Source organism: Oreochromis aureus, linkage group 10, assembly GCF_013358895.1.
Source record: "Oreochromis aureus strain Israel breed Guangdong linkage group 10, ZZ_aureus, whole genome shotgun sequence".
In the NCBI taxonomy this organism is placed as follows: domain Eukaryota; kingdom Metazoa; phylum Chordata; class Actinopteri; order Cichliformes; family Cichlidae; genus Oreochromis; species Oreochromis aureus.
Genome location: NC_052951.1, coordinates 18629976 through 18646694, shown reverse-complemented (window position 1 = coordinate 18646694; position 16719 = coordinate 18629976). Strand labels below are relative to the sequence as shown.

The window sequence follows — 16719 nt, the reverse complement described above, 5'->3', positions numbered from 1 at the left end:
AGGTAAAGTTAATGCATTTTAAATGTATAGTCCTTGGAAAATGACATTTTGGTCTGTTTTGTCATTCTAGGTTTTTAACCTTTTGCTGTTACTGTGAACAAATTTCACACTTTGGCCACACAGTAAAAAATAAAAAGGCACAGGCAGGCATGTATTCTGGTTACCATCACATACAGATCTTCAGACCTTAAGCACAAACATGATGCCGTGTTAAATTAACTGAGCGCAGGAAAGAAATCATTTCTCTGATGTTCTCTTTTTTTCTTTATGAAAGTCCTGACACCAGGATGCAGAGAATCACAGAAGGATTCTGAGTTGGAATGGATTCTCCCTGCTCTCCCTCTCCTCTTTTGTCACTGGAACAAAGAAAGACAGCCAGAGCCGGCTCACCACGCACTTCAGGTATCCAGGTATGCTGAGAGTGCAATAAAACCAGAGAACCAACTTCCCTTTTGTCTGTCCTCAGCTACCAACTAGTACAACAGGTGCAAAAATCTGTTAACTGTAGCTGACTAGTGTCTAAAAGGTCAAAGGTCACCTTAATTAATGCTGAGTACCATTAGAGGTGAAAGGAAGGGCTGTGATGAGGGCTGTTTGGTTATCAGGTAATAAAATGTTTTATTAATAAAATAAAGACTGTGTCAAGTTATATTTGTTTTGAATCAATGGTCAACCGCAGTGCAATTAAAAATAATCTTCTTTTGGACAATAAGTGCCCAAATAACTTCCCAGAATGTTTCACAGTGGCTGCCGAACATCCAGACTTGTCAATAGAAGGACTTTAAAAGCAGCTTTGGAAACCAGCTCAGCTGAGCGGTGTGCTCATTTACCAGTTTAACTCATATTCATCTATCACAAGCAGTGACCCCAGGAACAGGCGCTCCCCCACTTGTCAAAGGCGCGCCTGTTCCAAAATAGACGGCACCCACCCTGCACCCATCCACCCGCACCCTCCCCCTTCTCTCTCTCCTGCTCTGCCCCGGTATCTCCCCTCTGTCTCTCCCTGCCGAAGACCGTAGCGCAGTTTTCCAGCTCTCTCCTCACTAAAAGTCCGCACCGACTCCAGGACAGTTGATCGCAGGGAATATAATCCAAAAGGAATAAAGGCAGCAGAGGGAGAGGGTGGAGGAGGAGGAGTAGCAGTCCCTTCGACATAAACCGTGACCGTTATCCAGGGAAGAGGGGTCTCCCCAAAACCTGAGGTGAGCCCGTGTTTCCTAATATGTGTGTCGGTGTCTGTGCTGCAGTGGGGCGAGAGGTGCGTCAGCTTCTTTACTGCGCAGCTGGAGAGGAGCGAGCGCGTCCTTACATTTGGAAACCCCGAAACACAGCCGGGACGTTGTGACTATGCACTTTTCTGCCTCTGGCAACCGATCTTAAGTCGTGCATGCTGTGGCAGCTGCGGGATACTTTAAGGAGTACTTTGTACATAACCCCCCACCACCACCTCCTCCTGCGCCCCTGCCAGTCTCTGTTCCCGTGTTTTATGCGTTTTTGTGCAGGCTGTGCGCAGTGACAGATCAGATTTACAGTCAGCTCATTAGCGATAAAACGACACAGGGTGCGGGCCCTTCTTTCTGGGACTATTTGGGATCAGGTGGGAGGAGCGGCCGGCCCGGGTAGGACAGTGCAGTTTGTTATGTCTATATTAGGAAAGTGGCAGTGTCATTCTTTCGCTGTCTAGATTCTCCAGGGCCGTGCCATGCGCGACAGAGCAGACCCATCTCATTAACCTGAGGCGGAATTAATAGCAAGAGGTTTTTCACAGATGCTAAATCTACTCTTTGCCTCAGTTTTAGTTTGGCTTATATTACATGACAAGACATTGACAGTAGAGCACAGAAATCAGTGTACTTAAAAAAAAAAAAGCATTAGACCAGGAGAACAGGAGCTTCTTTCCCCTCATAAGTCAACTTTGGGGCAGATTGTGATATATTCTACTGTGAAAGTCAGACAGCATCATTGACAAAGGTTTTATCTGAATAGTGAAAAGTCTAATGCTTAGAGTTTAATGCAGTCCTGCTAACACACAGAGTCACTGCATTAGTCAGATCTCTTAGGGGCCCCATACAGACCTACTTTTAGACTAGGGCTTTCAGTTTTAGCCTTATGTAAGCCAGTGGAGTCTGCAAGTATGTTAGGTGTGTTTGAATCGGCATATTCTCACAGGAGTTGTGTGACTGAAGTGCTGGGCCGTGACACTGTATCTGTCAAGTTCTCTCCCCCTCCCACCTTTTATCTGTTCTCTGTGTCTTAGTGTTTGTCTTTGATGTTTGGCTGCCACATAGTGTTTGGTGGGACAATCACCTATTAATATCTGCAGTAATGGCAAGGACTGTTACAGAATATCCCCCGTGTTTCGGAGGATTACAGTCCGGTTGGCCTTTTGCCTGCGACAGCCACAGGATAGCAACAAACAGCCTAAGATCAAATTACAGAATTCATCATCATTTACAGGAGAAAAAGTCACAGTGTTTGAAGCAATTAAAATGTTTACTAAGAAACAAGCAACACTGATGTTAGTATTGATCATTGTAGAGCATGATTAGACTATAATGAGTCGGTGTCACTTAAAAAAAGCATGCAAACTCAGTATAACTAATATAAATAATAAATAAGTCCTGAACTTTGCGCACTGTGGCAAAATAAGTGAGCTCTTCTTATTTATGTACTTCACAGACTTTTTTAAAAAAATTAGAAGCTCAGAAATTGTCATCTTGAAAATAATAGTAACCACATACAGCAACAGCACAGAGTTTTTGTACTAACCACTGTGAGAACTGTCCACACACACAAATCCATCCATGTTCTTAACTGCGTATCTAGTTCAGGAGTACACCCCAGACAGGTCACCAGGCAAATACCAATGCTAACACAGAGACAATCATTCACACCTATGACACATTTAGAATCATTAATTACCCTAACACGTATGTCTTTGGACTGTGAGAGAAAGCCAGAGTACCCGGAGTTCAAACTCAGAACCTTCTCACTGTGAGGCGGCAGTCAGAAAATCAAGTTGTCATTTTTAAATGAAACAGTGCAGAAAATTTACTGTCGGTAAATGGAAATACGATATTATTAAGTCTGTTAAGTTTGCAGTTTAGTGTGAAAGAACCTCAAGCTTACTGCCTAACAGTAATTATGAAAAAGTGAGTGTAATACAAAAAACTGCTTACACAGTCTAATGTGTTATAGACTGTATAAGCAGGTTATACCAGTCCAGGTCGCCAGTCTATCGCAGGACGTGTCAAAGAATGAACTTTTAATCTCGCCATTCTGCACCTGCTTCATGTTGTAAAAAACAATGCGCTATATATTATTTTGACTCGCCTGTATTAATGTTTGATCTGCAAATACTTTTAATGAATAAAATAAATACCAAAAAGAGGTTAGTTAGTCATTTTCAACTTTCAAAACAGCAAAAACTGCCTAAACATATTACAGTAGTAATTTCGCATTAAATAAGCAGTTATATAAACACTTAAACCCACAGATTAAAAGCACAGACTGAGGCGTGTGCTTCACTGTAATTAACACATTTCTCTGTTGTTGAAAGTCTCCGTTTATGACACATCATTTCAAATGAAATCCCCTGATATCATTCATGTACAGCAGACACATTAAACTCCTCAGATAGCTCTATTTTTTCATCCTCTCCTTCCTTTATCTTTATCTAAACTTTCATCGCCGCTCTCTGCGGTCTCTAATTCTTCTTCATTTCTTTCCTGTCTGCCCTCTCCTCTCCTCAGCCATGAGTCGCAGCATCGTGCGGCAGAGCAAGTTTCGTCACGTCTTCGGCCAGACGGTAAAGGCTGAGCAGGGTTACGATGACATTCGTGTGTCCAAGGTGACATGGGACAGCTCCTTCTGCGCCGTCAATCCAAAGTTCTTGGCAGTCATCGTTGAATCCAGCGGAGGAGGAGCGTTTCTGGTCCTGCCCCTTTCTAAGGTCAGTAAAGGTCAGAAGGTTGGAGGGATTCAAATGTAACACTCAAATATCTGACATATTTTTAGCTTTTTTGTGCTTGAATCAATTCTCAGTCGACCAGCGTTCCAATAAATCACAGTAAAAATGAATAGCGCCTCATTTGCTTCTCCGTGTGATGTAGAGTGTATTAGAGTGTAAATGAAATTGTGACTGTAATAAGCTCCGTTCTGGGAAAAAGGATTTCTAGGAACATTGACAGCATGGCTCTACATGTCTCATGCTGATCTGCAGGAGTATCTAAATGACTGACATTAAATCATGTACAGATATTCATGATCTACATTAGATGAACTCTGGCTGATCATCTGGCTCTTTCTTTCTATTTATATCGAGCTATTTATGGTCTTTGAGCTGCTGAGTGGTGTTTGTGTGCGTGTTGCAAGCAGATATGCTTTTATTGCATGTTTGTCTGTGTTTTAAAAGAGAAACAGTAGCTCTTTTAAACTGACTTGCTTTCAGCATGAGGTTGCAGACAGCAGACTATTATTGCTCTATAAGAGGAAGAAAAGAAAAAGAAGTCAATCAATCTTTATTTATAAAGCACTTTTCATACAAAAAAACTGTAGCACAAAGTGCTTTACGTGGTTAAAAGCAGCCCACCCCACCCCACCCTCCCACCTCCCACCTCCCACTCATTCCCCACACTGTCATTAACAGAAACGGTCATGGATACACACATTCTCTCCACCCCACCCCCACCCCACCCCCCACACCCCCACACACACACTTAAAGAGTAAAACTGGGCTGGGTACGCATTAGCCAAGTGAGAAAACACTATCACAGGGAGCCGTCTGCACCGGGAGCCGGTCACAGACCGCAGCCTCCAGCCTCCAGCCTCCAGGCTGGGCACACAGCAGGAGGGAGGCAAAGAAGCCCCCAGCCAGGCTGAGAGGATCCACAGAGCCCCAGCAGCCACGGTCGATCACAGCCCCGGTGCAGAGAGCCCCTCCGAGGAAACACTGGAGATATGACCTAATAAGAATATAAACAGGATAAAAAGATAAAATAAATAAGAACGGGATACAATATAAATATAAATATAAACAGAGTAAGAAGATAAAAAATGAATAAGAATACAATCAATAAATATTAGGTAAAACTAAATTAATAATATAAATAGAATAACAGGATAGAATAAATAAGCATAAAATAAATAAACGTTAGTTAAAAGCTAAATTAAAAAGGTGGGTCTTGAAAAACATGAACGTTCTCTGCGGCCCTGAGCTCCTCCGGGAGGCTGTTCCACAGTCGAGGACCATACCACTGAAAAGCTGCCTCTCCGTGAGTATGTGTCCTGACTTTAGGGACAATCAAAAGGCCAGTACCAGAGGACCTCAGGGTCCGCGAGGGTTCATATGGTAAAAGCAGATCTGAAAGATAAGAAGGCCCAAGACCATTAAGACATTTAAAAACCAATAAAAGAACTTTAAAATCGATCCTGAAACACACGGGGAGCCAATGCAGCGATTCTAAAACCGGTGTAATGTGGGCCCGCCCTCTGGTCTTCATCAGCACACGAGCTGCAGAGTTTTGCAAAAGTTGCAAAGGTGAAATATTCTTTTTGGGGAGACCAGAGAGCAGGGCATTACAATAATCAATGCGACTGGTAATAAAAGCATGCATCAATATCTCCGTGTTGGCCCAAGAGAGAATAGGGCGGACTCTGGCTATATTTTTTAGATGATAAGTGCATATCTGGGGCTTTTCTGTATGTCGCTGTACGTGAATTGGCATTGTTAAGTGAAGGCACTGCTTAAATGAGTGTGGACACTTTGTTTTTTCTGTGTGTTGTTTCGCCTAAAGTTTAAATACAAAACTTTTACAGCAGGAAATCAAGCCATCCAATAAACAGTATCCTTAAAGAAGAACACTCAGAATTAGACCTTAGAAAACAGCAGAAACAGCAAACTACAAGCAGCTTATACACTTGGTTTTCATTTCTCAGTGTTGCTGAAGCACAGTGATCTGAGGTGGACTTTCATCCATGAGTATTTGTCTGGTAGTATTTAGCTTTCACTAGGATCTGAAGTGTTGTTTATATACGGCAAGGTTTTTGGCAAATTCCTTTGTCCTGTGCTCCAGTAATTATTTTGAAATACACAGAAGAGTCTGTGTTTGATCCTTTGAGACATGCAATTCATAAGAAATCAGCTGCTTTTCTTAGACGTGATGCTAACAGTGCAATAGCCTGGTGACAACACTGATTTAAAGCTGACACCAGAAATGTAGTTAACTTGTGTGAATATTTTACTGGGAGGGTAAGAGTGATCCAGTGATCCTGATATTGGTTAGTGAAACGTGTTTAATTCATTCAGCGTGATGTAACATCCACCTTTGATTTACATCTAACGTGGTGACAGTTCACGCTCGAGCTCAGCAAACTTCACACTGTTGTAATAAGACTGCAGAAATTAAACTGAACTACCCAGCCAATCACTGCCCAGAGTTACAAGAATAAGTTAACATTATCCAGTCTAGAAATTTGGGGGAAAATTTGACTTCATGTTTTAAGCTTACACAAAGATTAGTGTTTCAGCTCAACTAAAAAAGGTTAAGTGACCGGTTTTTACATTTCTGAGATTAAAAAAAAAGAAAAAAACAGTATGTGGGTGTAATAAGGTCATACCCGCTGGGATTCATCAGCATCTCAGAGGTGCTAATTAATGAAAAAGAGCAGCAGGACACAAAGCAATGCAGAGTTTTTTTGAGGCACTGAGGAATGGACATGATTATTTACTGGAGTCACGGCGAACAGACGCGCTATTAATACAGACCAATGTGCTCTCCATCCTCCTCTTCCCCCCACTGGGTCCCCAACGGGCCACACGAAAAACTCCCCTTTCAACGCCTCGTCACTCCGCTATAAATACACCACTCTTGGAGTGTGACTGAGTGTGTGTCAGGACGGAGTTATATCTAAGAGCTGATACACATGTTCACATGATAGGAACCATGGGAACAGGAAAACATGGAGTCATTGTGTGGTGGAGGGGTGAGTTTGGGTTGTCTTCAAACATCTGCTTTTGAGACAAGTTTCAAAAGGTTCTTACTGCCACATCTGGTCCACTTAAGATCAGAAATACACCTTTGAGAAAAATATTTGATGGTATTAAATATGTTTTCTCAAACTGTTGCCCATTTCCAATCTATATTAGCTTAAAAGCAGGCTATATGCTAAATGCTTGTTCTTGAGCCTGTAAATTGGAGCTCTCCAGATATATCCAACTAAATCTCAGGTATATACAGTCATCTGAAGGATAAAGTGCACCCTATTTCAATTCTAAGGGTTTATGTATCAGGAAATAGACCTGAACAAAAATCACCTGGCTCATCACAGCTCTTGATCTCACATATAACATCTACTTATTCATGAAAACTGAGAGTCTTCCAGTGAGGAAGATGGTGAAAATCTGGAGAACAGCTATTAAAACGGATGTCATGGTTACACCCACTATGTCTGAGATCAACAATGAACTTTTAATCTAATTATTCCAGGACTGTTTCACATTGAGGGAAAATAGTTGTTTTGATTTTTTAACCTAGCTGTGCTGATGTCTGACTGGGCTTACAGCTGTTATTTTGACCTTTTTCTAAGAAATGAATGAATATTGATTATTAATGGTGACCCGTTATACAAACACAGTCCTAATTCAGTCCTCTGTGTTGCAGACAGGTCGTGTGGATAAGAACTACCCACTGGTGATCGGTCACTCTGGACCTGTCCTCGATATCGATTGGTGCCCTCATGACGACAATATCCTGGCCAGCTGTTCGGAGGACTGCACTGCAATGGTAATCTGTGTGTGTGTGTGTGTGTGTGGGAGAGACAAGTTGCAGATGCATGTGGAGGAGTTTGTTATTCAGTGACTCAGATAGCAGTCATAGAGGTCTCCACAGCTTGAGTTTGTCACGTCTTTCTGCTTCTTAAATGAACAACAAGTTAAGAGAACCAGTCTACGCGTCAGTGTGTCTACCTGTCTGCGTCTCCACCCACCTGCTCTGCGTCATCTCTATCTCTCCATCAGGCCACGCATGATATTTTGTAAGGCTGATCAAAGCATTCTGCCTACAAACCTGTAGCGTCCACAATACGACAGCTTCCTCATGACCCGTTTTCCTGCTCGTTGTCAAGTATTTTCCTATCAGTATCCTATCATATCGGGCAAAAATCTCTCGTTAAGCATGCAGGAAATAAGGAGACATGAGCAAGAAATATGGAAAATAGTTAAAGTATCAGTATCTGCGATCATGTCCTGCTCCATCTGGTGCTGATCACCTCACATCAGCAGGAATGGGATTTTAATGTGTTAAAATCACGTCACCTTACAGATTATGTGGCGTACCTTTTCCATATTGCTGAGCAGCTGGGGCTTTGCAAACACACTTTGCAGTCTCATCTTACATTATTGTTGTTGCTGAGTTTTGGACAGCAGATGAAAGCCAGAAGCTCTACGAGTTTTTTCAGAGGTGTTTGTGATACACTGCAGATGTCCCATGACCGAGTTCAGTCAGCAGGGGTCACTGTGAGGTCTTTATATTTCTGTGCCATGATACTTGCCTGTTATGAAAGTACTTGATGTGACACCAAAGAAGGTTATACCTCCTTCAAACCCATTACAGCAGCTGTTTTTTTAACATTTTATAATCCATGACATTTTGTGTGTCCCAGCTAATTTTACTATTCAGCATCCCTGCACTGTTTCAAATTTCTTCTAAGACTCTGTTAAAATAAATAATGCATATTTGTGGTCCTTGTTCTGGAGTTAATCTAGATATGAACAGGCTTCAGCTCTTCAGATAAGTTAATAGTTAATGTCTAGATAATTCCCTGGACCACAGTGTTTCCTGGCTGAGCTGCTGTAAGACAAAGTGTTAAACTGTTATTTCTGGGACAAAATCCACACTAGTAAAAGGCAGCAATTGCTTACAGTATGTGAAGAGCTGTAAGCTGCTCCAAAAGCAGGAGATGAGAACCGGGTTAAGTGTTCACAGTGTGATGAGCTGCTCTACTGACACAAAAATGACACTCCAAAGATAATTTCTGGGTGATCTTGATTTGGACAGCAGATAGGAAATATTTCTGGTTATTGATCTGGCAATCTGTTCGAGCTCACAAATTCGCTCAAGGTGACATCATCTGATGTCTTCTTTTATCCAATCAGCAATCAAATAAATATATTCAGGTTTAAGATGCATAAATTAGAGGAAAACCTCATACTGGAGATGTGAGACCAAGTCATTTTTTACTTACTTGATTTTCTAAATAGTTGCTGAATTGACCTGCAAATTATTTTCAGCTAAAATCTGGTGCATATTGACTAAATAAACAAACAAAGTAACTAATGAGTTGCTAAAATATCATTCCATATGTTGGATTTTGCTTTGCCTCATCTGACTGCAACCTTTAATAAAACATTATAATTTAAACAATGTAGCCATGTGGGGGAAAAAATGCTTTTCCAACACTCTGTGGAGTCCTGGTGTCCCGTAGACCAATCAGCAGCTTGTATTACCACCTTCATCAGCCAGAATGTGAAGTAATAGTTTTCTGTATGACTTTATCATTCTCTTGCATGGCTTTTAAAAGCATTGCTTCAGTTCTCTGAGGTTTGTGCGCAGCTCTATTAACATTTCAGTCGGGTTGAGGCCTGGACTTTGGGCCGTTACGGTACCTTGATGTTTTTTTCTTTTCCACCCATTCTGTTGTAAATTTGTTGCTGTGCTTAAGAACGTTCACTCCTGGGAAGATTGTGGCATTATGTTAACACACACCTGATTGCTCCAAACTTCTGCTTTTTAGAGGTGTTCACACTTGCTGATGACCGAGTGTATTTGATAAGCACTGCCTGGATGCTACTTACCCTCCTAATTCCTATGGCTGAAGTAGTTTTCTGGTAGAATAAAACATATAAACTATCTATTTAGATCATATATATTGTACATTAGTTATACATGTTCCCTTTGTACTTTTTTCTGGATTGTATAATGACAACATGTCTCAGCATGTGTGCATCAGCACAGTTGTCATGGAGGCCAAAAGTCACCCACTTGTTCATAGTGACATTGCGGGAATCTTTGTGCGATCGAGTGATTGAATCCTGGCTTCTCTTGTGGCAGCAGCTGCTCCGATGCTGTTTGAGTGCCGTGTGTTTGCCTTTGTGTTTGTGTCCGGCACGCAGACAGACGTGTGCAGCTGCTGTGAGCTGTGATGTCATTCCATCAAGTTCACAGAGACTCGTCATTGTGTCATCTCGGAGGCTCGTTTGAGTGCGTGAGTGTGGGCCTGTGTTTGTGTGCGACTTCTTGAACATATGTGCCTCAAACAGCTGTGTGTTGTAACTGTAAAGACCCTGTTCCAGCAAACTGAATATGTACTGAGAATAATGTATTGTGTGTTCTAATGTCCGTTGACATGAGCAGTTGCTTTTAAAATAAAGCAGATGAATTGAGAATTAAAGTTTTGTGACTCAGTGGCCCAATAGTGAGAGTTTTAGCCACGTTTGGGCTTGATAAAATAATGATTTATGTATTGATTATGGATATGTTTATGGTTTAAACAGCCACTGCCTCAGTATTGTATTTGGATAAGCTCAGCAAGTGAGAGATCTTTGGCACTGGAACCTTTCTGAATGTTTCTAGTCCCACTACTTTTGATCAGTTATGTTTGAGCAGGCTTTGGTTGAGTGCAACTAAATAGGCCATGTGAACAGACACGCGCCAATACAATATCTACCAACAGATAAAGTCTGGCAGCAGTTCAGCTTTTTATAGATAATCTGAATTATCTTCTAACAAATAGCAGCAGGTAAAGCACAAACAGTTTCATTAAGGAAAACCCTTTCCCATTATCTGCAGTGTACTGGAGCTGCACACAGGTGTAAGCTTTAATAGATGGTTGTCACCTTGGCTATGAAGCAACATAAATATAACTCTGTAATAACAGTCAGTAGAGTTATGATTCAAATAAAATGAGTGAGCTCCACAATAAATCTGTGGCAGTGAATTTAATAGCAAAATAAAATTCTGTGATGTGTAAGTGAAAAGAAGAGAAACAAAGCAGAAAGGCTCAAATATTAAAAGTAATACCAGATGTTATTGATTCTTTATTGCAGGGTAACTTTCTTTATTTTAGTTTAGTTTAGTTTAGTTTAGTTTAATAGTGTTGTGATGCAGACATCTTTCTCCTGAGATGCAGACAGACATTTATTTTATTCTACTGATGTCAAATTTTGAATGACTTCTACTAACTTTTTTGGACAACTCATCACATTGCTGTGTCTGTGTCGCCTCCAGGTGTGGCAGATTCCAGATCACACTTTGACCCGCCCCCTGTCGGACCCGGTGGTGGTCTTGGAGGGACACTCCAAGCGAGTCGGCATTGTCAGCTGGCACCCCACCGCACGCAACATACTACTCACTGCAGGCAGGACACAGAAACACACAAACCTCCAGTGTCCTCTTATGTTTTCATGACATCTTTCATATCTTTTTTTGGACACTATGTGACATTAAATTAGAACAAAACAGTCATGAACAGGATCTTGAATAGGATGTCTATCTGTGCTTTTGACTCCATCACCCTCCAGGCAGTGACAACCTGATAATTATCTGGAACGTGGGGACAGGTGAACCCCTCATCTCCATGGACGACCATCCAGACCTCATCTACAGCGTCAGCTGGAACCGTAACGGCAGCTTGTTTTGCACCACCTGTAAGGATCGACGTCTGCGTGTCTGTGATCCCCGCAAAAGAGAAGTGGTGGCGGTGCGTGAGTAGAAATTACTAATAAATTCATGCCATGAAAAAGTCTTTGTCCTCTTCCTGATTTTTTTTTTGTATATTTGTCACGCTTACATGTTTCAGATCATTAATAAAACCCGAATAAAATCTGAGTAAATACAAAAAAATCTGGCACTTTGTGAAAAAGTAATTTCCTCCCACAGCTAATAACTGGGTGTGCCAATACTGGTAGTGAGAACTACAATCATGGCTGGTCTTGGCAAAAAGGCTTTCCCACCGCTTTGGAGGAATTTTGGCTCATTTGTTTTTGCACAATTGTTTTAGTTCAGCCACATTGGAGGGGCTGAATAGCCTGTTTAAGCTCATGTGACAGCACAGCAAATTGTTGAGGTCCTGAAGCAGAAAAGCAGCCTCAGACCATCACACTACCACCACCATGTTTGACTGTTGGTGTTAATGTTCTTTTCATGAAAGGCTGTGTTAGTTTCATGTATTTTTAAGTGAGACAAATATGCAAAAAAATAAGAAATCATGTAAAAGGTATACTGTTTCACAGTATAAAGTAATATAATGCAGCTGTCTCAAAATCTATTATTGGTATATATTATTATAAATAATTAGCAGAATTATTTTGGTGACTATATTTTTATTTTCTTATTCTTCAAGAATATGTTAGCTCCTTAGAATTACTTGACTTCAGCAAACAGTGAAACACAAACTTTCATTAAACAGGCACGGAGACAGAAAATAAGGATTTAACTTGAAATCTTTAGCTCTTACATTGTTGTAGTTATGTTACTAATGTCTGTTTCTCTGCTGACCAACAGGAACGTCTGGCTCCACATGAGGGCATCAGGCCAATGAGAGCAATCTTCACCAGAGATGGAAACATCTTCACTACAGGATTCACCAGGATGAGTCAAAGAGAGCTCGGCCTCTGGGACCCGGTAACAAATGACTACATTTCACAGAGTGGCTGTAAAAATATGTTCACACACTATAATATGAATCTACACAGAAACCTGTCAGTTTTCCTCACAGCTTGTTATTGTCCACAGACCAATTTTGAGGAACCTATTGCACTTTTGGAGTTGGACACAAGTAATGGAGTATTGTTACCTTATTATGATCCAGATGCAAATATGGTCTACCTCTGTGGAAAGGTACAGAGATATAACTTCGACTTATTTTTACACTTAATTGTAGATGTATTATCAGCCTTAATGCTAACACAGTCACACTTGTTTTTACACTTGTTCATGTGTGTGTGTTTAGGGGGACAGCAGTGTCCGCTACTTTGAGATCACAGAGGAACCACCGTATGTTCACTACCTCAACACCTTCAGCAGCAAGGAGCCCCAGAGAGGGATGGGCTTCATGCCCAAAAGAGGTGTTGATGTCAGCAAATGTGAGATTGCCAGGTAAGATGCTGATCTTGTAATGATTTCAACTTGAGTGCAACTTAACCGTGTAAGAAGGTGACTATGAGCCAGCTGTGGTTCAGCTGGAGGTTGACTGGGTTGTATCCTTGGGCAAGATACTAGCCTCAAGTTACCCCTAATGCATCCACTGGAGGGTCAGTATCATCATGAGGTCAACACACTTAGGTATATAAAAACAAAAATTAAATTCTTGTAGGAATTGTATTTAAAAGTGCCTTAAGTGCTCAGGTAGACTAGAAAATAACTGTATAAGTACCAGATCACTATAAAGTTTGCTATAAAAGTTTTAGCTTCTCCAGCGTCCCTAAAGTTGCTGCTGTCTCTGCAAACTGCTTTGCAACCTACCTCCTTCTCAGCTTCTCCTTTTTATTCCTTTTTAGTTTTTGAAAATCAATATCACAAGATGTCAAAGAATAAATTGTCACACGACTATATTTGGGCATATCTGCAGCAGCGATTCACAGCCCTTTTCGTGTTTTAGTGATTCCACTGATTTAATGGATGTGTTGCATTTTAGCCTTCAGATAAATGGAACAAATATGCAGTAGTTATTACATCAGCTATTATAACAGACAATTTGGTCCATTAATTTTCTACTTAGCACAAGTGTTCATATTTGAAATTTCCATTTTGTTCACCTTAAAAGCTTCAACACTGAATGCTTTGTATTCTCTAAACACTGCTAAATGCTAGTAAACCATAAACTCTCTGACATGGACATTTCTAAATATCATAAATTATAGTTTATGTCTTTGCAGAAAGCTGCAAAAGTAGTCCTTTTCCATATAGTTCTCATATAAATCTCCATATGTGATAAACAATGTTGTGACTTACTGATTGCAGGTGAGACTGTCATATTCAGTTCTTATAGACAGACATTTAAAAATGCGTACAACGACAACTGTGATAACTTGTGGCCGTGTCCTCTTTTCTCATCTTCTCAGGTTGTATAAGCTGCTTGACAAGAAATGTGAGCCAATCACAATGACAGTGCCCAGAAAAGTAAGCCTGACTCACTCAATTATGGTCTTCATGCTCTTCTGAGTTTGACAATGTTGCAAGATGAAGATATCAATCTTATACTTTATCGAAACAGAAATCCTGGACTTTTCACACCACACTTCTATCTGACTCCTTAAAACTCAAACACGAATCAGCCATGTTTACATCCTGCCACAAGCACCTTGTGAGGCTTCCTTCTGCACAGTGATTGGTTCTTAGCTGTAGTTTAGTGCAACAAAAGGCTTCTTCGACACACTGTTCCCAGTGTTTGTGGATTTCTGATGCTATCCAGTTAAGGACAAATACACATGTTTGATATTAGGGATGAACTTGACTTACCTGTTTTTGTGTCTCTGCACCTTTACTTTTTACTTCACACAAACGTCTCTGTTGTCCCCTTGATCTTCCCTCTTGCACAGTCGGACCTCTTTCAAGATGATCTGTACCCAGACACAGCAGGACCCGAGCCCGCCATGGAACCCGAGGAGTGGCTTGATGGGCGAGATGAAGATCCCATCCTGGTGTCCATGAGGCAGGGCTACGTGCCGCCGAAGAGCAGAGAGCTCAAAGTGGTGAAGAAGAACGTCCTGGACTCCAGACCCACCACCCGACGCAGCATGTCCACTTTGGACACCAACAGCCTGCCGGTAAGCCCATTTCCTGCACCTCCTGCACATGAATTACTTTTCAACATTAATTTAGCAGCATAAGATGACTCCTCTCTACTAATCTGTATTCACATTATAGGCTCCCAAAGCCTGGATGTATTTTTATACATTGATATCTTATGTATAACCATGTATAGCACAGTTGAATGATTTCTTAGTCCTGTAATCTGACTGGTGGTAAAAAAACAACAACAACAACAAAAAGTGACTCTGTTTTAACCCTTTTCTGTTTTCTTTTCTCTTGTAATTCCATCTGCCCACAACCTTTTTTGTTCAAAGCTTTCACCTGTTTTCATTGATTTCCTCTAGTCCTAGTCACCTTCCTTAACCTATTCTTCAAACTTTTTCCTTAATTTCACCTTCTTATCACAGTCTTTTTTCCTTTCTGTTTCCCTTTTATCCTTCTCCACACTTGTCTCCCCTCTTCTCCTGTCCAGCCTCAGCTGCTTGAGAGGTTGCTGGAAGAGATTCAGAATCTGAAGGCCACAGTGTTGTCTCAGGAGAAGAGAATCTGTGACCTGGAGAATAAGCTTTCCCAGTACACCAATGGCACTGCCTGATGTGCATGTAAACATGGTCTGAAGAACTGGTCTGAATATTACTAACGAAGATTCACTCTTGTGAATGCTCTATGAATGTGTACAAGTGAGCATCTGACAGATTTGAGGAAATTACATCCGTACCCGTTCGGCGGTTGATTCTATAAAATCTTTATCCCGGTTTTACCTTTAATTCTACTGCAGGATATTTTTGGCATAGTCACAATTTTACATAGAAAAAGAGGGAGGTGAGGTTTGTGTGAGGGCACTGTAAGTTTGAGAGTGTAAGGTGGGTTAAAGGGATAAAAAAGGTTTCTATTAGAGAAAAAAGAAAATGTAGAAAACTGGTTTAAAAAATGCAAGAGCAAGACTTACTGCTTGAAATGCAACCCGGTTAGTGTTTATAATTTGCTTCTATTAAAAAAAATAAAAAATACAGGCCCGCTTGAAACCTGCCCACACATCCTCTCACTGCATGTGGAGTCACGCTTACGGCTTTGGAGGGTCTCATAGTTAAGAAGAAACATTAACAGAGACATTTTCCCTCAAATCAGGATCTGGATTGATTAATACAGTCATCACATAGAGTGAATTAAGATGACTCCTCAGCTGGTCTAAGCTGCCTGTTCTGATTCAGCTGCAGAAATTAAAACAACCTTTCTTAATACATTTTTTTGGTTTTACTTAGACGTCTGTGAAAATAACTCAAAACTGACTACAACAACAACAAAAAAAAAACAACTTGAAATTTTAAGTTAGCAAGTCAAATATCTTTAGATAATAACCCCAATTCTTGACTAACACATGGCAAAAAAGGTTGGTTTTTTTTTTTTTAAATTTAAGGAAAAAAAAAAAAAAACAGCAGCAGAAACAGGCTTCCATACTTACTAGGTTTAAAAAAAAATCATCTTTATAACATAGAAATACTAGTAAAGTTTATATACAAAGCACTTTTTGAGGCCAAAGTGTTTTACAGGAAGCTTCAGATAAGTCAGGAAAAAAGTTAAAAACATGAAAAGCACAAATAAACATTACTTTAGAAGATCCTTTTTTGAAGCTTGAATTCACGTTCATTCATTTATTTGTGTTTGCTGTGCTACGCACATGCTAAGACCTTCAAATGCTGTATTACAGAGCTAGTTCATCTCAAACCACAGAACTTATAGTATTTATGGGGATTTGTTTCCTGTTTCCTACACAAAACACGTGCTGACCTGTGATCGTTGTGCACTCATGTCGAGGGCCTCGTGACCTCACCAAAACTAAATCTGTTTAGAAAGTTAATGCAGGTGACCCTCGAAGCGGCGTGAGAGTGTGTACGGGCTGGCTTGGAAT

General features: G+C 40.7%; 1 protein-coding gene across 2 annotated transcripts; it reads left to right on the top strand.

Annotated features, from left to right (window-relative positions):
- The first annotated feature begins 984 nt into the window (after positions 1–984).
- coro6 (coronin 6) lies at positions 985–16663 on the top strand. Of its 2 annotated transcripts, none has more exons than XM_031757344.2 (11): positions 985–1202; positions 3753–3952; positions 7662–7784; positions 11286–11415; positions 11579–11757; positions 12561–12680; positions 12792–12896; positions 13009–13154; positions 14120–14177; positions 14597–14824; positions 15283–16663. In XM_031757344.2, the coding sequence occupies exons 2-11, from the start codon at positions 3755–3757 to the stop codon at positions 15403–15405; spliced, it is 1410 nt and encodes a 469-aa protein (XP_031613204.1). In that variant the 5' UTR covers positions 985–1202; positions 3753–3754; the 3' UTR covers positions 15406–16663. The 2 variants fall into 2 exon arrangements, with proteins under 2 accessions (XP_031613204.1, XP_039474360.1); XM_039618426.1 differs by having other exon boundaries at positions 15125–15423.
- The last annotated feature ends 56 nt before the right edge of the window (positions 16664–16719 follow it).

Bases quoted from the DNA above. Each gene is read 5' to 3' on its own strand.
- coro6 (XM_031757344.2), top strand. From the start codon at position 3,755: ATGAGTCGCAGCATCGTGCGGCAGAGCAAGTTTCGTCACGTCTTCGGC. The intron at 11,416-11,578 runs GCAGGACACAGA...ATCACCCTCCAG, and splicing joins CAACATACTACTCACTGCAG to GCAGTGACAACCTGATAATT. The intron at 11,758-12,560 runs GTGCGTGAGTAG...GCTGACCAACAG, and splicing joins GCAAAAGAGAAGTGGTGGCG to GAACGTCTGGCTCCACATGA.